This window comes from Rosa chinensis, chromosome 2 (genome assembly GCF_002994745.2).
Source record: "Rosa chinensis cultivar Old Blush chromosome 2, RchiOBHm-V2, whole genome shotgun sequence".
Taxonomy (NCBI): domain Eukaryota; kingdom Viridiplantae; phylum Streptophyta; class Magnoliopsida; order Rosales; family Rosaceae; genus Rosa; species Rosa chinensis.
The window spans coordinates 30,034,302-30,054,813 of record NC_037089.1 but is presented as its reverse complement, the minus strand read 5'-3'; the positions used below and the strand labels follow the sequence as shown (position 1 = coordinate 30,054,813).

The following is a 20,512-nucleotide window of genomic DNA, read 5'->3' as shown; positions in this document are numbered from 1 at the left end:
AGAATGAGCATGCTGCTCAAATAAATGGTTACAACTAGGGATGTCATTTGATTTGGTAATAACTAAATTGACCGAATACCAACCGATATTTCAAGTTTGGTAACCCAACTTTTTGGAGTGGGCTGCCTCTGTTGCAGGGCTGTTGGACTGGGTGTCTTGGGCCCAAAAGGAATTCTTTTTCTTCAAATGACAGATTTGAGGGTGGACTTCCACTCTCTTCTCCTAGTATTTTTTTAATCTTTACAGGTCATAAAAGATCTAGTATCTCTGTTGAATTTTTTATTTACTTTAGAGTACTAGGTTTTTGTTAGAATAAAAGTCCGTGGACTTTTAAAAAGGTGAATGTATTGGGGATATTCGGAGCTTGTAGAATATGTTTTTGTACTATGTGAATTGGTTCTTTTTGACGATTCCATAGAAGTTGATAATTTTTGTATTGCTTGCTGAATTTTAATATAATTATTAACCTCCTTCGATTAAAAAAAAAAAAAAAAAAAAAACTCTTTTTCCCTCTACGTGTGCCTGGAAATTATATGGGTAATATTATACATGGGAAAATTCAATTTGACAAAGCACCTTTTTTTTTTTTGTAATGCTATCGTTTTTTCAATTTTAAAACACACGTCCCGAAAAAGAACCGCAGTAAAAACTTAAGAGACACACAACTTTTCACCTAAGGCTGCCACGTCATCCCAATATAATTGAATGTCGATATTCTCAAAAAACCAAAATTTCACCCGCTGTGTCAAGATCTTTTTCCCCTCTCCTCCAAGCCATCACCACCTCCACCATCACCTTGTTCTCCTTCGTCTCTGCATCACCGACTCCGAACACCTCTCCGGCCGCGGCACCAATCCCATTTCCCACCGCCGCTTCTCCGCCTCACTCTCCTAATCTCAAACTTCATAACGCCACTCCCACCCCCCTCCACACATCACCATCCTCAACTCCTCATTCCACAACCTGACTAATTTCCTCAGCTCTGAAAACCCTAGAGACGGACACCACTTCCAATTCCGGCGTATGATGCCGCTCCCCGATTGAGCAGTCCGTACAACTTTCCGGTGCTCTCTCGAACTCTCTCTTGCTCTTGTAGATTCGAATTTTCGAAACTTTTGTTTTTTTTTTGTTTCGGTTCTTTTTGATTCGGATTCTGAAGCTTTGTTTATCTTAGTGATTTTTGATTTGGATTGTTAGTTACAGTACTGTAAGCTGAATTGAGATCATGTATGTGATGCACTTGTACTGAACCATGAACTGTTTTGGATGATGAATGTGTCAGTGGTTTAAGCTCAGATTATCATATCTGTTTGGATTAGGAAATGATGAGATAAGAAAACAATGAATGGAGATGGAGAGGCTGAAGTTCTAGTTTAATTATGAATAGATAGGGGAGAAGAGTTATGGTTCTGATTAAGCTTTTTGCATAGGTTCGGGTGGCTGTTTGTGGTGATGATTAGTTGCAAGATGTAGTGTATATGAAGATGAATTGTACTTGTAAGAAATCGATGACTTCAGTTCAATCTAGTTTTTTTGGCTCCTTCTAGGATAGTTTGTACTTCATGGAATGCTTAGTTCAAAACCCACATATACACTCTGCAACGGACGTACATGTTTATATAGACATAAAGAGAGGTTGTACTAGGGAAGTTTAGTAATGATTAGTTGTTGTTTCCTTTTCATCTTTCACTAGTCAGTGTTGAGTGAAACTGATTATTGTTTAGACATTAAGAGAGGTTGTACTGACTTTATTATTCTTACGGTATTGGTTGCATAGTTCTGTACCTGCTCTTTGTCCATAATGCAGTTATGAGATTCTGTGACAGTATTTACTTTTTCAATTTCTACTACTTAACTCTGATGTTTTATTCACTTAAAGGATCCAAATGGATTTGTCTGTGGGTGATAAAGGACTTGCTACACTTCAGTTGCTCAAATGGGGCCCTTCTCAGCCCCAACTAAACTTGTCAGAATTTCGTGAAGCCTTCATTTCACCTACAAGACAGTTATTATTATTGCTTTCGTATCAGTGTGAGGCTTTATTGCTTCCCCTAATTACAGGTTAGTTTTTCATACCTTGTTTTGTCTCTCGTGTGTTTGATTCTATACCCTTCTCCTTATCATTTCTTTGTTGTATGTGTCTGTATGGGTCTCTACAGGTAGTAATAATTTGGAGTGTAATATTGATGAAAGTCTTCAAAGTCCAGAGACAGAGCCTGGTAGGTCAGATTCAATAAGGGATGATTTGCCATGCACATCTGGATCATTAGGAGATGTTGATAATGATTTGAGTTTTGGAGGGGACAGTTTAAGATCTAAAAGTTACCCTTTTGTTGGTGATGTTAACTCTCTGGCTTGGGGCGTTTGTGAGGACACTTATAATCAGCACAAGGATGCTTTATTTAGAGAGCTTTTGTTTGTGTGTGGCAAGCAAGGTATTATGGTCCATGCTTTTGTTGAATCTACCGGAAATACTGCAACAACCAGCAATGCACGGGAAGGTGGGTATGGGCAAGGGAGGTGGGTTGAGTGGGGGCCTTCCGCTTCTTTAATTGGAAATATGGAGGTGGAGGAACCTACCAGTTTGAGTTCTGAAGCTACTGGAAATATTGAATTTAACAAATCCAATGGAAACAGTGAAAGTCCCCATATTTGTAATGTGGATGGGAATGAGGAGTTCTCAAAAAGTGTTGCTTCTAAAAGATGGTTGCAATCTTTTTTGACTAAAGTTGAAAATGTTGAATATAATGGTAAAATATTGACCAGGTTCCCGGAAAAGTCATTGTTGCCTAGCTCTGCAAGAGTTGTTTCATTTAGTTTATTTAATAGTAGTAATTCGCCAATTTTGGACTACCTTTCAAACAATGATTCTGCATCAGATAAGGCATGCGGTCAGGAAACAGTTCATGAGTTGGAGAGTGATAAATCTCTGAAATTAGACATAACTTCATCTGATCCACATTTCAAGTCTGAGACTTTGTCCAATCTTTTAGGTGTTGGAATGAATAGTGTGTACAAATGCTGCAGAGTGTTCTCAAGCAATTCTCATTACTTCATTGGATTTGTTTTCACACAGGTTGATCCGGTAATTGTCAATACTAGTGATGAAAGTGGAAAAAGCAAGAAGAATAATGTACTGCTTATTGCTAGATTAGACCACATGGGAATTCATTGGGTTTCCTCAGTGAAGCTTGACGAAAGTCCAAATATTGGCTCAGTAGCACAATGGACAGACTTCCACTTTTCTGATAAACTTCTTGTTTGTCTTAATGCTTGTGGGCTAATTGTATTTTATGCAGCAATGTCAGGTGAGTATGTTGCACATATAGATATTTTACAGACTTTAGGACTCAACTCTGAGTTGCATTTGCAGAAGCAGGAAGCAGTTTCCACAGGTTATGATAAGCATATTACTCAAGTTGATGACATTCAGAACAAATCAGTTTTGCAACATGTTGATTATTCTGGCAGGAGACTGTTTAAAAGGTTGATTTCTGCTTCACATACCTCTCTAGTAGCTGCTATTGATGATTATGGTGTAATATATGTGGTTTCTGCTGGTGAATATCTACCGGACAAATATTATACAAATGCGAAACTACTTCCACATATTCAGCATCTGGAACTTGGTATGTTGGCTGGTTGGGAGGTTGGTGGTTCTGATATAAGCCACCAGAGGGTATATTCTGAGATATCTGGTTTGTGGAATTCTATCATTCCATCCATGATGAAAGGAAGATCCTTCCTGGATGGCTCTGGGAAACAAGTGCTTCAGAGAAACCACGAGTTATACCTCAAACAAGAAGGGATTGGATACAGATCAGAAGTAACTGATCAGAAGCTTGATGACTCTCACAGAAAGTCACACCTTATGCGCAGGATCTTTGTTCCCAGTTACAGATTTAGTGAGAAGGATACTATCTGTTTTTCTCCATTGGGAATTACTCAGCTTATGAAGAACCAAAATTTGCACGATCAGAGGGGTTCTCAAATTGTTCATCTCAATCTGCATGCAGAATCAGCAGTTCGTGATGACAGCTTTTTGAATACTGGTTGTAAAAAGGTTTATCTCCACGGGAAAGAAGAATCCTTTATTGATGAGGCAGTGGGTTGCACATTCCAGGGATGCATTTATTTGGTTACAGTAAGTGGACTTTCGGTGGTGCTTCCCTCTATAGCAGTTTCATCAAATTTCCTTCCCGTAGAAGTTATTGGATGTCGGCAGTTGTGTGTCAACTCAGGCATTGGTTATCAAGTGAAAGATATAAGGGAAGCTAAAGAATCTAAACAGCCTTGGTCACCATGGAATGTTGAAATTATGGACAGAGTTATCCTATATGAAAGCGCTGAAGAAGCCGATCGCTTATGCTTGGAGAATGGTGAGAATTTAGCATGCTATGATTTTCTACAGATAACAATTTAGCATGCTATGATTTTCTATATATAACAAACATCCTACTATCACTATGGGATAAGGTTGACATCTTAATTGGTTCAAGGTTGCAATGCAGATTACTGCCCCTTGTTTTTATTTTAATTTAATTTAATTTTTTTTTTCCGATTGCTTATGCTTGGAGAATGGTGAGAATTTAGCATACTATGATTTTCTACTGATAACAAACATCCTACTATCACCATGGAATAAGATTGACATCTTAATTGGTTCGAGGTTGCAATGCAGATACTACGTTGCTACCACTTGCTTTTTTTTTCCTAGTGAATTTGGTTCTCTAGATTTGGCAGTTGGATAATCCAGTTTTGGCCTATTGATTGAAGTATTTAAAGATTCCATTTCATTATATGATTTAAAGGAAAGATTTGGATTTAACAGTAAGACTAGATTTTTTTTTTAATTTTTGATCCTTTTCTTTTGTGAGATATCTTATTGTTGATCTATAAGATTAGATTAATTAAAAAAACCCATTAGAATTATAGATTAATATATAGGAATACAACTACTGTGGCTACAATTATCTTAAAATGGATGTGCATCACTATGGGATAATCATCTGAATCCATGTGTTTCTTTTAATTTTTATCTACACTATAGTTGTTTAATTATACAATTAGCTCCATAATGCTTTCCAAGATTTAAAATCACTCCTTTCTAAAGGACTTTTAGACAACGTTTGGGGCGAAGGACTGGACTGTTTTTCTGCTTTGAACTTTACTAAGATTATTTTGTTCTGATAATGGACACTTGTGATGAGGATATCCTTTTTTAATGAATAAACCTATGGATTATACACTGTGATACAAATATACTGGATCAAGTACTAGTAGACCGAAGAAAAGAATTCCACTACTTACAATGTTCTATCAAGACATAAAGCCTTCTTTTTCTCATAGCTACACTATAAGCAGTTTTTTCGTGCCAGATTATGTGATTGATACTAGTCCAGCCTATTTTGTATTTTTTTAACAGTTTGTGTATTTTTTTTCGTTCATGTCAAGTAGGGTTGTTTGCATAGTCTTTGACTAATTTTCACACCTGGCCTATTGGAGTGCAGCTATCATGTATATAGTTTTTATAGGATGTGCTGAAATAATTCTGAGTAAATCGCTGCAATCTCAGGTTGGGACCTGAAAATATCTCGGATGCGTCGGCTGCAGTTGGCACTGGATTACTTGAAATTTGATGAGATAGAGCGGTATGATTCTGCAATTTATTTTTTTCTTCCTCACACACCCCCAAAAAAATCATTGTTGCCTGGTATAAAAACTGATATTCTACAGCATGATTCTAGGTTATGTATTTTGGATCATGGTAGTTGAATACTTGTAAATATGCACACTAGTAGTTTGATTGGCATTTCACTTTGGGGTCATTTGGTTGTTCAACAGATCATTAGAAAACCTTGTGGGTGTCAATTTGGCAGAAGAGGGTGTACTGAGATTGCTATTTGCGGCTGTTTATCTGATGCTTCGTAAAGTTGGCAATGATAATGAGGTTTCTGCTGCATCAAGGTAAAATCCAATGCCGATCTGAAATCAATTTGGTGTACATTATATTTGTTACCACATCCTCATCCAAGTTACAAGAAATTCATATAGCTGTTCAAATACACTTATGGGTAAAAAGTTGAGGGGTGGAGGTTAAGAATTTATCCCCTGTAAAATGTTGACTCTTCCTAAAAATGTATATCAGAATATTGGCAGAGGTTTCAAACTACTGTATGGGTTGGTGTCTTTTCCTCTAAGACCTTGCATATCTGGAGTTCACATGAAAACCTTGAGGGTTTGAACTTGTTGCAATTAGAGTACTAGAACAGTTTACTGTTAATTTTGTTTCTTTAGGGAAGTTTAGGTTGATGTCAGCAAATTCCTGCTGGAATGATGGGATAATAGCGATATCTTAGAACCACATTACCCTTTGGGGTGTTCATGTAAATCCCAAAAAGTGCAGGGTCTAAAGTGAAAACTGTTAAGAGTTTGAAGGGTAGTCCATAGTTGTAACCCCAATTTTTCATTGCTGGAAATAAATTGAAATCCTATGGACATCTCTACTACTATACATGGAAGCCTAACTTTGGTGTCATAGGCTTCACCAAAATTTGAAACACCTAAAATACTCTCTATTTAATAAATTATTACATCAGCATATTTTTATTTTTAAAGGTTAAAGATGTAAAACATATTTTTAATTTTAATTGTTAGATAAACATAAAATAAAAAGAAGCAAAATTAAGAGAACATGTTGAGAGTATAAAATCTCACATGGGAAAAATGGGACCTTGCCTATGGGTTTATAAGGGTTTGGGTACTCCATCCATACCATGGAACAATGGCTTTGTGATTTGGATTCTTTGCATTTGTGCGTTTATTCATTTTCTTCTATAAGACTTCATAGTAGTTTATGCTTTTCAAATAGGGTGCAGTACTTGTCTTGTATATGATCTACTATTTGAACTTATAAGGTGTGGGATTTACTTTCTTTTCATTCTTGTTCTTCAGGCTTCTTGCATTAGCCACTTTTTTTGCGACGAAAATGATTCGCAAGTATTGGTTGCTAGAACATAGGAAAGATGCATATGAATCTGGTAGGACCCAAATTCTCTCTCTTCCACCAGTTTCACCGGTGAAGGAAGAAGATGAAATGGCAAATTCAAGGAGGCTTCGTGAGATGGCTCACTTTTTGGAGATAATTCGAAATCTGCAATCTCGACTTGGTTCCAAGTATAAGAGGCCAGGCCAAGAATCGGTACGCTTTGCAGTTCTTTAGTATATATAAAACTTTAATAGTGAAAGGAAAGAAGGAAATATACCTTAATAAAGAAAGCAACTAAACAATAATTGCAGAACAGAACAACCAAAAGATTTCTCTCCTCTCGCTATCTTTAATATTTCTGTCATCTCTTACCACAATTAATGTAAGTAATATATGCTATTTTTGTATCACAGGTGGATAGTGGGGAAGCATCAAGATTGGTTGACACTGATTTATTGCAGAACGAATCTCAGCTATCAATTGTATCTGTGGACACTATATCTTTGGAGACATCAAAACAGCATGAAGTTTCTTTCCCTGTATCGACATCAGGATTTAACTATACTGATAATCTTGCTTTAACACCTGTGGATTCTAAAGTCCCTTTGGACCCAGAGGATTTAAGTGAAGTATCTGCTCTTGTGCCACGAGGGGGTCTCTTAGAGAAGAAAATTCTTCCCTTAGAGAATCCGAAAGAGATGATTGCTCGTTGGAAGATAGATAATCTAGACCTTAGGGCTGTAGTCAGTGATGCTTTACTCTCTGGTCGTCTGCCCTTAGCAGTTCTTCAACTACATCTTCACCGTTCAAGAGATTCATTTTCTGGAAAGGAGCCTCATGATACTTTCACTGAAGTCCGTGACGTTGGAAGAGCTATTGCTTATGACCTATTTTTGAAGGTAATTTGTTAATGGTTAAGGTAATTTGTTATAGAGCTATTGCTTATGACATACATGAAGTATTGAGACTTATGGTTAACCAGTAAAATTACTGACAACAGGGTGAATCTGGACTTGCTGTGGCCACATTGCAAAGGCTCGGAGAGGATGTAGAAACCAGCCTTAAGCAGTTATTACTCGGCACAGTGAGACGATCTCTTCGTGTGCAAATCACTGAGGAGATGAATAAATATGGTTATCTGGGATCTTATGAGTGGAAGATATTGGATAGGATATCACTTATTGAGGTATGTAATATCTTACAATCATATATGTCATGATCTTAAGTATTAATTAGATGATTTCCTTATTGACTTGACAAATTTGTCTTATATTTTAAACTTTTCTTGGAATAGAGGCTATACCCCAGCAGTAGTTTTTGGAAAACGCTTCATGGACGGCAGAAAGAATTCACTCGAATTCCAGCAAGTTCCAGTTTGCCCAAGAGATATTATTTGCGCCTACTGGATTCACCTGTAGTCAACAATTTTACCATCGAGTCTGATGAAATTGATGGAGTTGTTTTTGGTTCATGGACAAACGTAAATGAAAATCCTTCTGGTCCTATGGTTGATGAAGATAATGCATACGCTGGTTACTGGGCTGCTGCTGCTGTATGGTTTAGTTTCTATGATCAAAGAACTGTTGATCGAGTAAGTCACTTTTCATATTTTCCTTGTCTAATATTGCAAGCTAGATATACTGGCACTTTGACTCTATGGATACACTGCTGAAACAAACGTAGTAGGGATATAATAATGCTTTAATGAGCTGGGGTCTTGCTCCTTTTGAGTTGACAGTCTTTCCCAGTTCCCACTACTGTGGGGTCCTCTTTGAATTATATTGACCTTTGTCAGTTTTATGAATGATTGGTGAAGCTATGCAAAACCAAGGGTAATATTCCTTGCATCTGCTGCAATCTCATTTCAAATGAACACCCAAATTCGTTTCAAATAGAACATGCACATTTTACTGCAATTTGACCTTTTAAGCCCAATCCCTCAAATTAGTGGTCTTTAAACACTCCTTACTGTTGAGCATGAGTGAAATGTTCTGAAAAATATCTAATTGAAGGCTAAAGTGATTTCAGGAGAAAATCTGGTTGTAGTGCTTTTATTCTTCACTCCATTTTTATTGTCATTTCCATCCATTTTCAACAGAGGAAACTCTTGTGTTCCCGCGGGGTCTTTGTTGATCTTGTCTTACTGCTAACATTCACCGAGTCATGCAACGACTTTTTTGGTTCCCTGAATTTCTCATTATAATTAAAGCTGGAACTTGGTCATTGAAGAGATTTTGAGATACTCTAGAAAATCTAGCCTAAGCATTTGGCTATTGCATATGAATTTTGTACTCATAATCTGCTATGAACAGTTTACCATGCTTTACATTCATGTAACATCTCAGAACCCTCTTGCATCTTTCAGATTTTTAGTTTGTATACTAGCCTATTTTATTGGATATGTCTTGCTTGTTGTGATTAGAAAAGGTTGAGGAACCTACATACTTATAATTCCCTTTCAATACAGATTGTTTTGGATCAGTCATCTTTCATGGGTGTGCATGTCTTGTGGGAATCACAGCTTGAGTACCATGCATGCCACAATGACTGGGAGGAAGTCTCTAGACTCCTGGACCTTATTCCTGAACATGTTCTAGTAGTTGGAAGCCTTCAAATCAATTTGGATGGGCTACAGCCTGCTTCAACTTTTGAATGCAATAGAGGTTATGAGTATGGTGATTACCTCTGCTCTGTTGAAGAATTGGATGCTGTTTGCATGGATGTACCAGAGATCAAAGTTTTCAGGTTTTCGTGTAATGTTATGTGCTCCATATGGTTAAAGAGGCTGATGGAAGAGAAACTTGCGAGGAAACTAATTTTCTCAAAGGAATATTGGGAAGGCACAGCAGATATACTACCTCTTCTTGCCCGTTCTGGCTTCATTACTAGCAAGTATGAGATCCCTTCAGAGGATGATAATATTGAGGATATTTCGGTCCTGAAATTTCCGGATGGTGGTACTATACAGGCTTTACATAAACTACTTATTCATCATTGTGCACAATACAACTTGCCATTCCTTCTGGACCTTTACCTTGACCAGCACGAGTTGGTAGCAGATAGTGATTCAGTTTGTTCACTTCAGGAAGCCGCAGTAAGTTTCTTGATATCTAGTGCTGTTTCAACTCTGATTGCTTGTACTCGTTCACTGATCCCATCGGTACCTTATTGGCTGTTTCTATTTGTTATGCTTTTTAAGTTCCCTTTGTTTGGCTGTATTTGCCCATTTGAATATGTGGGCTTTCTTATTTTTTTCATTTTTAATTGTTCTTAAAACATTTCAGCTGAAAATTTAGTAGTGGGTAATAATAATAATAATAATCAAAAGAAAGCTAGAAGTTCAGTAATAAAGTGCAAGATATGATATGATAGAAGACACGGAGAGGTTTGACTCACTTGCAGCACTAAGTATAGACTAATGTTATCTTAAGATGAGACTAATGATACTCTAAAACACGATCCAAACCTTAGATTCCCTGAGTAATGTTGGAAGAGCCTTAAATATTAAAAAAGATCTGATGCAGTTTGAACTGCTTGATTAGGCAAAGCCTTCTGCTTTTGCCAAGGAGAAAAGGCCAAAGTCCTTTGGGGATGTGGGGTGTTAGCTGTGATTTGTCTGGTATGGATGCAAAGAAATAAAAGGATCTTTGAGACCTATAGTGGACAGAGCTGGAAAAACTTTGGGAGATAGCTAGGTTCTGGGCATCTTTATGGGCTATGTTTCTGGGGAGGTTAAAGATTACACTCTTTCCTCGGTTTAGATTGGAAAGCAGCTGTAGTTTAGGGTTCTTTGTCTATGGTGGCAATTTGAGACTTTCTCTGATGCTCTAACCATCTTCAACAGCTTCTCTTTGAGCGGAGTTCTTTTATGCATTTTATGATGAAATATTAGTCTTATTCTACAACTGTGGTACTTAGGCTGGGTTCTCCAACTCTATACCTTGTTAAAGATTGTGTGCCATGTCCGTTACTTTTCCAAATTGCTTCATGGCCTCTGTTAAGTTATGTTGATATATGTGGCCCTCTATTTTCCTCCCCATCTTATCCATAGAAAAAAACAACTTTTTCTTGTCTCATCTGTTTTCTGAATTCATTCTTATAGGGAGATTGTCAATGGGCACGATGGTTGCTCCTCTCTAGGGTTAAAGGGTGTGAGTATGAAGCATCATTTTCCAATTCTCGCGCGATACTGTCACACAATCTAGTTCCGGATAGTAACCTCCGTGTTCCAGAGACGGATGAAATAATTCGTACTGTTGATGACATTGCAGAAGGAGGGGGAGAACTGGCAGCTCTGGCAACCTTAATGTATGCCTCTGCCCCCTTTCAAAGTTGTCTGAGTAGTGGCAGTGTAAAGAGGCATAGTAGTACATCAGCCCAGTGCACACTGGAGAATCTCAGGCCCACTCTTCAGCGTTTTCCTACACTGTGGCACACATTTGTATCAGCATGTTTCGGGCAAGATACAACTTCCAATCTTGTGGGGCCTAAAGCAAAGAATGGTGAGGTTTTAGCCATCCTGTTTCAATCATTTTCATTGTAGCTGTAAAGTACATTTGCTTCTATAATGATTTGTTACTATGCCTTAAGAATTTATAATTTTGTCAATTCAGGTTTTTCAGACTATTTAACATGGCGTGATGACATATTCTTCTCTTCTGGACGTGATACTTCACTTCTGCAAATGCTTCCATGCTGGTTTCCAAAGGCTGTGCGGAGGTTAATTCAGCTTTATGCTCAGGTATCTTACTTCTATTGCTTATGTGTCACTTTTCCGAAATCAACATTTGCCCAGACATATGTACACATATGATTTCTATTGCACACATGCAATAGCAGGTTGCTTTTAAAGTATATCTTGACATGGCATGTTAGTTGCTTCAAACAGATTTCCTGCTTTCCTGTCTCCTTTGCTCGTCAGTTGTTAGTGATTTTTAGTGAGGTATTTGGATTACATTATTGTATCTGCATTTTGCATGACATTGCAGGGTCCTCTTGGATGGCAATCAATAGCAGGTCTGCCTGTGGGAGAAGGTCTGCTGCAAAGAGATATAGAATTTGTCCTAAACACTGATGAGGATGTAGAAATCAGCTCACTCTCCTGGGAAGCAACTATCCAAAAACACATTGAGGAGGAACTCTACAATTCTGCACTTGAGGTATCTGATTACTTTCTATTGAGACAGTTATTCATATCACACTAGAGAATTGTTCAAATAACTATAACTATTCATCTAATAAAGAAACGATAAAAAAGAAAAAGAAAAAAAGAAGGTCAAATAGCTCTGCTTGCCTATTGCTAAAACCTACAGTGTGATTACAGGGAAATGCACTTGGGCTTGAACACCATTTACATCGTGGACGTGCATTAGCTGCTTTTAATCATTTTCTTGGTTTTAGAGTTCAAAAATTAAAATCAGAAGGAAAAGGACAAATACAAGCAAACGTTCAAGCAGATGTTCAGACACTTCTTGGACCTATAACAGAAAGTGAAGAGTCTCTTCTTTCATCAGTAAGTTTTATTTTCTAGTCATTTAGTATCATACTTTTCTGTGGACAAGAAACTAGTGAAGTGGATCTCTTATCAACTCTTGTGTACATTCTCTTTTTTTGTTTTATTAAATTTCAGTTTTCCTTCAGTAGAATATATTTTTTATTTTACGGTTTTTACCTGACACTAGATATATAATTATATATATATATATATATGTATATATATTAAAAACGGAAAGAGTACAAACAGTAGTGTACTGGCAGTGCACAAAAGAAGTTAATGTTATACATTCAGTTATAATGACTTAGTATTATGTACACGGAAAACAAAAAAAAAGAACTAACTAAGGTAACACAGAGGATAGAAGTATGGTTCAGTTATTTCTCTTTCAATTGGTAGTGAGGGTGGAGATTTGGATGGTTCTGTGACGTGCTTGTGGCACTTTCTTTTTAGGTCATGCCACTTGCAATTATGCATTTTGAGGATTCTGTGCTGGTGGCTTCATGCGCTTTTCTACTGGAGCTTTTCGGATTTTCTGCCAGCATGCTCCGCATAGACATTGCTGCCCTGAAACGGATGTCTTACTTTTACAAATCTAGTGACAATATTGACAACTTAAGGAAACTTTCGACAAAAGGGTCTGCATTTCATGCAGTTGGCCATGAAAGTGATATAATGGAGTCTCTGGCTCGAGCTCTAGCCGATGAGTATCTGCAGCAGGATAGTGCAAGCATGAGTAAGCAAAAGGGTACTCCAAGTTTAGCTGCTCGTAAACAACCTTCACGAGCTCTCATGCTTTTCTTAGAATTCATGGAGAAGGCTAGCCTTCCTCCAATGGCGGATGGGAAAACATGTGGGTCTTGGCTGTTATGTGGCGATGGTGATGGAATTGAGTTGAGATCTCAACAGAAAGCTGCAAGCCATCGCTGGAACTTAGTTACAATTTTCTGCCAGATGCACCACCTTCCCTTGAGCACAAGATATCTTTCTGTACTGGCAAGAGACAATGATTGGGTCTGTATATATCATACTGTTAAACTAGTCGTTTATATTATATGAATCTGGCCACTACACAATTTCTCTAGTATTTATCTGTGGTCCCTTTGTCTGTTTAAGGTTGGCTTTTTGTCAGAAGCTCAGATTGGTGGATATCCTTTTGACACGGTGGTCCAAGTGGTATGTCTTGTTCCTATTAAAACAAGTATAACACGTTTTTGTTGAGAACCAGATAGACATATAATAAACCTTGCATCAATTTTATCTCCTCATCCCTTCATCTTTGAGGCCAATTTTATCTCCTCATCCCTTCATGTTTCAGGCGTCAAAGGACTTCAGTGATCCACGTCTTAAAATTCATATTTCAACAGTTCTGAAAGGCATGCAGTCAAGAAGAAAAGCTAGCTCTTCAACAAATACAGATACTATGGAAAAAAGGAGTGAAGCTTCCTTTACCAATGAAAGCATTTGTGTCCCAGTTGAGCTTTTTAGAATATTAGCAGAATGTGAAAAGCAGAAAAATCCTGGAGAGGCCATTTTGATGAAAGCAAAGGAGTTATCCTGGTCAATTTTGGCAATGATTGCATCATGCTTTTCAGATGTGTCTCCAATATCTTGCCTAACAGTCTGGCTGGAAATAACTGCTGCAAGGTTACTTCTGATATCCCATTTACAAAATGATGCTTTCTAGCTTGTATTCAAATGATTCAGTGTATATTGGAGAATTTCTGTGCAATAAACTTAACACTTGTTTCAAGTGCTTGTGAGATAGGAAGTTCTATGATACATTACTTTGCAATCTTCAAAACTTGATCTCGCTGCTACTTTATTCTCCACAGGGAAACTTCATCTATCAAGGTGAATGATATTGCTTCCAGAATTGCAAATAATGTTGGAGCAGCTGTGGAAGCTACTAATGCTCTGCAAGCAGGAGGGAGTAAATCTCTTACATTTCATTACAATAGGCAGAATTCAAAGAGGAGGCGGCTTCTGGAACCCAACTCAGGAGATCCCTCAGCTGCTACAGCGTCTGAAATTTTGGATTCTCCTGTGGGTGCAAAAATATTTGATAACCAGCGAACTATTTCTGAAGGCGAAAGAAATATAAAACTTGGCGGAAATATGAATTTAGCTGATTCTGATGAAGTGTCTGTTTCGCTGTCCAAGATGGTTTCAGTGCTTTGTGAGCAACACCTGTTCCTGCCTTTGTTAAGGGCATTTGAAATGTTCCTTCCTTCATGTTCTCTCGTACCTTTCATACGTGCACTTCAGGTTTGTGAAAAGTACAACACAGCTTCCTTTAATTGATCCATTTACTTCAAATTGCTAAACTAAATTACGTTGTTGGTGTTTAACTTTTGACATTGCTTAGTTTGATTTCCTATGGGCTTTGGAATGAGTAATAGGATCAAATTAATACGAGGTCTAATTGTTTATTCTTTTTTATTTCCCTACCCCTCAGGCATTTTCACAAATGCGCCTTTCTGAAGCATCAGCGCATTTAGATTCCTTTTGTGCCCGAATTAAAGAAGAGTCGACTCGCTTACAGGCAAATGTAGGAAGAGATGTGCACATTGGTGCATCTTGGATAAGCTCTACGGCTATTAAAGCTGCGGATGCTATGCTTTTGACATGTCCATCTCCTTATGAAAAGAGATGCTTACTAAAACTCCTTGCTGCCACTGATTTTGGTGATGGAGGCTCCGCAGCTACTCATTACCAGCGGCTTCATTGGAAAATCAATTTAGCGGAGCCACTATTACGCAAGGATGATAATTTACACCTAGGGAATGAAACTCTAGATGATGGTGCACTTGCAACAGCATTGGAAAGTAATAGACACTGGGAGCAAGCACGCAACTGGGCGAGACAGTTGGAGGCCAGTGCTGGAGTTTGGAAATCTGCTGTTCATCATGTAACTGAAACTCAGGTAATCTAGTATAGATATCTGCTTGGCTTAGTATCTTTCATTAAGATAATAGGAGAGTTGAAAAGACAATGGAATAGAAGGCTTGATGCCTTATACATCTAATTATGATATGCTTTCCTTTCCAAATTTAGATAATCCATAGACAATATTTTGTTCTGGTGATTTACACAAATAATAGTTAATTTTCTTTTAAAGTTAAAAAAAAAAAAAGTCGTGATATATGAAATATAACAGATACTGATATTAGCCAGTTGACCGGTAACATGTTGGGAGTGTAGTTTGTTTACATTGTAAGGAGTCAGTTGACCATACTGAGAGAAACATAATATGCTGTTAATAGATTACCTTTGTATAAATTCCATTACCATCTCTGTCGTCTGTGTCTGTGTGTTTATCTGTCTGTCTGTCTGTCTCTAATATTTGTTTTTTTCTAATTTTTGCTTCTGTAGGCTGAATCTATGGTAGCTGAGTGGAAGGAATTTCTTTGGGATGTTCCCGAGGAGAGAATCGCTTTATGGGGACATTGCCAAACCCTCTTCATCAGATATTCCTTCCCTGCTTTACAGGTACTTTCTCTTTGCATTTGCAACTGTTGTCAGCAAATTATTTATCCTAGTGTCTGGTTAATTTTTTGAGATGATTTCCAGGCTGGGCTATTTTTCCTCAAGCATGCAGAAGCTCTGGAAAAAGATCTTCCAGCTAGGGAGCTTCATGAGCTGTTACTGCTTTCACTACAATGGTTGAGCGGAATGATTACTCTGTCCAATCCGTAAGATAATAATCACATATTTGATTTTTTCGCTACTTTGTTTTGCTTATTTCTTCACTGATTGGTGCTGTCAAATCATCAGAGTTTATCCACTTCATCTGATTCGGGAAATTGAGACTAGAGTATGGCTCTTGGCGGTAGAATCAGAGGCACAAGGTAAGAGTGAAGGAGACTTCAATCTAAGCAGTTCCATCCGTGATCCTATTCACAAAAATAGCTCCAGTATTATTGACAGAACAGCAAGTATCATAACAAAAATGGACAATCACATTGGTACATTTAAGAACAGAACTGTAGAGAAACATGATGCAAGGGAAAATAACCAGGTGTATCACAAGAACCAAGTATTAGATGTTAGCTTTCCAACCACAACAGCAGGGAGTACAAAGACTAAGCGAAGGGCAAAAGGCTATGTGCCATTACGACGGCCAGTACTAGACTCACCAGAAAAAAGCGGTGATCTTGATGAGGGTTCCAATTCTCTCAATGTGAGATATGAATTGCAGTCTCAGGATGAAAACTCAAAAACGGAAATGTCTTTTTCACGGTGGGAGGAAAGGGTTGGACCTGCAGAGCTGGAAAGGGCTGTTCTTTCTTTATTAGAATTTGGACAAATAGCTGCTGCAAAGCAACTCCAGCATAAGCTGTCTCCAGTAAAAGTACCATCTGAAATTTTACTTGTGGACGCCGCACTGAAGCTTGCTGCTATGTCAACTCCAAGTAAAAAAGTATCTATAGCAATGCTTGATGAAGAAGTACGTTCAGTTATTCAGTCCCACCATATTCTAACGCAGCAACATGAAGTTGATACAGTGCAGGTTTGTGTCCAAATTCATTTTTCCTCTTAATCTCTCTTGGCCACTGCACATGCGTGTTTTTTTTTCCTTCACCGCTTATGTTATACTTGTGTGTCTAAAGGATATGCTAGGTCTTTAATTGTTGTTTTTGTAGATTTTATGGGATTTTCCCTTCTAGATTTCATGGCATTTGTAGCTGTGGTTGTGTGACTTGTTTGCAGTTAGCTTGTTTTGTTATCTTTTGTTATTGGATGTGAGCGTAAGATTCCAAGTTTGCACTCCTCATTTTTGTTTCCTTTTCTTTTCTGAAGTTGATGTAGTTTTTCTTCGCAGAAAAAAGAATGGCCTTTTAGTGGCTAGGGATTCCCTCTATTCTCTCTTCTAGTTCTTTACTGATTTTTGATGTCTGTGTGTTAACTTGCTATTGACTATGAAAGGTTTTGGAGAGTCTAGCAACCATTTTTACTGAAGGTAGCGGACGTGGACTATGCAAGAGGATAATAGCAGTCAACAAAGCAGCAAGCATGTTAGGTCTTCCATTTGCGGAGGCATTTGTTAAGCAGCCAATTGAACTACTACAGCTGCTTTCCCTTAAAGCACAAGAATCATTTGAGGAGGCACATCTCCTTGTCAGAACTCATTCAATGCCCGCAGCCAGTATTGCTCAGATTCTTTCCGAATCCTTTCTAAAGGTTGGGCTTTTAACTATTACTTCTTCGCGTACCTATGTTCAAAAAGTATTGGGCTGGTTTTAATATATGTTCAAATTCGTTTTAATAGACTATAATAGTGGTGTGCAGTTAAATTGGTATAATATAAGTTAAATGGAGGGTACTGTACAAATTGGGGTGGTTTAATGTTTAATTTGTGGTGCAAAGTTAGACTAGTTTAATATAAGGTAAATTGGGGTAGAACATACTCTACAAATTAGGGGTTTAATATATGTTTGGACTGTGTCTCCAGGGCTTATTGGCTGCTCATCGTGGGGGATATATGGATTCTCAAAAAGAAGAAGGACCTGCTCCCTTACTCTGGAGGTTTTCAGACTTCTTAAAGTGGGCAGAGCTTTGTCCTTCTGAACAAGAAATTGGGCATGCACTAATGCGCTTGGTTATTACTGGACAAGAAATACCACATGCCTGCGAGGTACTAATACTAGAGATAGGTCTTGTTATTTGTCCTGTTTGCGCTGCATGTTCAAACTATTTAAGGGAAAAAAAAAACACGCAATTTAACAGTTTTTTTTTTTTTTTTTTTCGATTGACAGAAGTGATGTTCAGTGATTCATGAGAGTATTTTTCATTTTCTTGAGCTGATGCTTGTTTGTTAAACAATGATTTCAGGTTGAGCTTCTAATTTTGTCACACCACTTCTACAAATTATCATCTTGCCTTGATGGAGTTGATGTACTTGTAGCCCTTGCAGCTACTAGAGTTGAAGCTTATGTGTCTGAGGGTGATTTTTCATGTTTGGCTCGTCTGATAACTGGAGTAGGAAACTTCCACGCCCTCAATTTCATTCTCGGAATTCTGATTGAAAATGGCCAACTGGATCTCCTTCTTCAGAAGTATTCAGCTGCTGCAGATGCGAATGCTGGCACTGCTGAGGCCGTCCGCGGATTTCGGATGGCTGTTCTGACATCATTGAAGCATTTTAATCCCAATGACCTTGATGCTTTTGCTATGGTTAGTATCTGCAGACATGATTTCTCGAACTATCACCAACTATTTCATACAGTTTATGAGATTTCAAAGTAAATAGGGTTATTAGCGCAATGTACTAGTTGACCAGTTACTCAGTTAGCGACTTTATAGTATTAGTTGACTGCACCTTAAATAAGGCTATACACCCCTAAAAAAAAAAAAGGCCATGCAATAAATTTATTACTTGCCTATGTGTTCAAAAACAACTAATTATGAAATAATACCATTTATTCTTGTTTCCTTGCTTTCTTTCCACAGGTCTATAATCACTTTGACATGAAACATGAAACGGCTGCTCTTTTGGAGTCACGAGCAGAGCAGTCATCAGAACAGTGGTTCTGTCGTTATGACAAGGATCAGAATGAGGACCTTCTAGACTCTATGCGTTATTACATTGAAGCTGCTGAAGTTCACAAATCCATTGATGCTGGCAACAAAACACGCAGAGCATGTGCTCAGGCCTCCCTCTTATCTCTTCAGATTCGAATGCCAGATTTCCACTGGCTGTACCGATCCGAAACCAATGCCAGGCGTGCCCTAGTTGAGCAGTCTCGTTTCCAAGAGGCCCTCATTGTTGCTGAAGCCTATGGTCTTAACCAGCCAAGTGAGTGGGCTTTGGTACTTTGGAACCAGATGCTCAAACCAGAAGTTCTGGAAGATTTTGTGGCTGAATTTGTGGCTGTTCTTCCTCTCCAGCCCTCAATGCTCATTGATCTAGCAAGGTTTTACAGGGCCGAGGTGGCAGCGAGAGGGGACCAGTCCCAGTTCTCAGTTTGGTTAACTGGGGGAGGGTTGCCAGCGGAATGGGCAAAATATCTGGGGAGGTCGTTTCGATGCTTGTTGAAAAGGACTAGAGATTTGAAGTTGAGGTTGCAGCTGGCTACTGTGGCAACTGGTTTTGGAGATGTTATTGATGCATGCACGAAGGCGTTAGATAGGGTGCCTGAGAATGTAGGACCTCTTGTCCTGAGGAAAGGCCACGGTGGTGCTTATCTACCACTAATGTGAGATCTTGATATGACGGTGATGACAATGAGATCCTACAAATGGTTCCATCAAAAGAAGAAAAAAAGTAAATGAGAAAGAGAAGGGGAAGGGGAGAAGGAGAAAAGTAGGAAAGAGAAAACGTAGGAATGGAAATAGAAACAATACAGGACATGTAAATTTGTTACAGTTTGTAAATTTAGTTGACAGGTTTGATATCCTTATTCTTTTTCCGCTTCGTCCGACCAGCCGGAAGCAGCAACCAGTTTTGACATAGAAGTAAAGCATGTAGATGTAGTATATGATTTTGTTCTCTCTTTTCTCCGTTATTACCACCTATTCTTTTATTGATAACTTCAGCTGTTGTATTGCCCCGTGTTGATATCAAATATTCAAATGTATCAGTGTTTCTTATTGCAACTATTGCGAAATCTCTGATCTGTGTGGTTCATTTTGTTCCCACATGAATTGCCTTAGTGGTACAAGTCTCTTTGTTAAGGGTGCACTGTTAATTTCAAAAATAATGTTAAGGAGCATCTCTGATTACCTAAAGATTTCTTTATTTTGGTTAAAAATATGCAATGTTATTTTAGTTAATTAATTTTAGAAATATTTTCTAATAATATTATTTAAAATTTAGCTATATTTGGATAATCTTTATTTTTAATTGGCTAAAAAAATTTATGTCTTTTGTCATTAATTGCTTTTGCAACATAAAAAAAAAAAAATAGTAGAAATTTTGTTGGTTACTATCTTTAGGGCGCATATTCTCTCTTCGGTATAGAAATTTGGGATGGAAACGTGAAATTTAAGGATTATCTAACATAAGAAATGATTGAGAAATTATTCGA

The 20,512-nt window shown here is 37.9% G+C and overlaps 1 protein-coding gene across 1 annotated transcript; it reads left to right on the top strand.

The window, feature by feature from the left end:
- Positions 1-740: 740 nt before the first annotated feature.
- Positions 741-20,110, top strand: LOC112187061. The gene is made up of 26 exons (XM_024325693.2): positions 741-1,064; positions 1,880-2,061; positions 2,160-4,379; positions 5,576-5,651; positions 5,845-5,967; positions 6,955-7,201; positions 7,402-7,887; positions 7,989-8,174; positions 8,283-8,579; positions 9,456-10,082; positions 11,091-11,490; positions 11,602-11,729; positions 11,977-12,147; positions 12,312-12,500; positions 12,936-13,496; positions 13,599-13,658; positions 13,801-14,129; positions 14,318-14,750; positions 14,941-15,408; positions 15,858-15,974; positions 16,056-16,177; positions 16,260-16,995; positions 17,412-17,666; positions 17,938-18,120; positions 18,318-18,659; positions 18,936-20,110. The coding sequence occupies exons 2-26, from the start codon at positions 1,887-1,889 to the stop codon at positions 19,683-19,685; spliced, it is 9,681 nt and encodes a 3,226-aa protein (XP_024181461.1). The 5' UTR covers positions 741-1,064; positions 1,880-1,886; the 3' UTR covers positions 19,686-20,110.
- Positions 20,111-20,512: the final 402 nt, after the last annotated feature.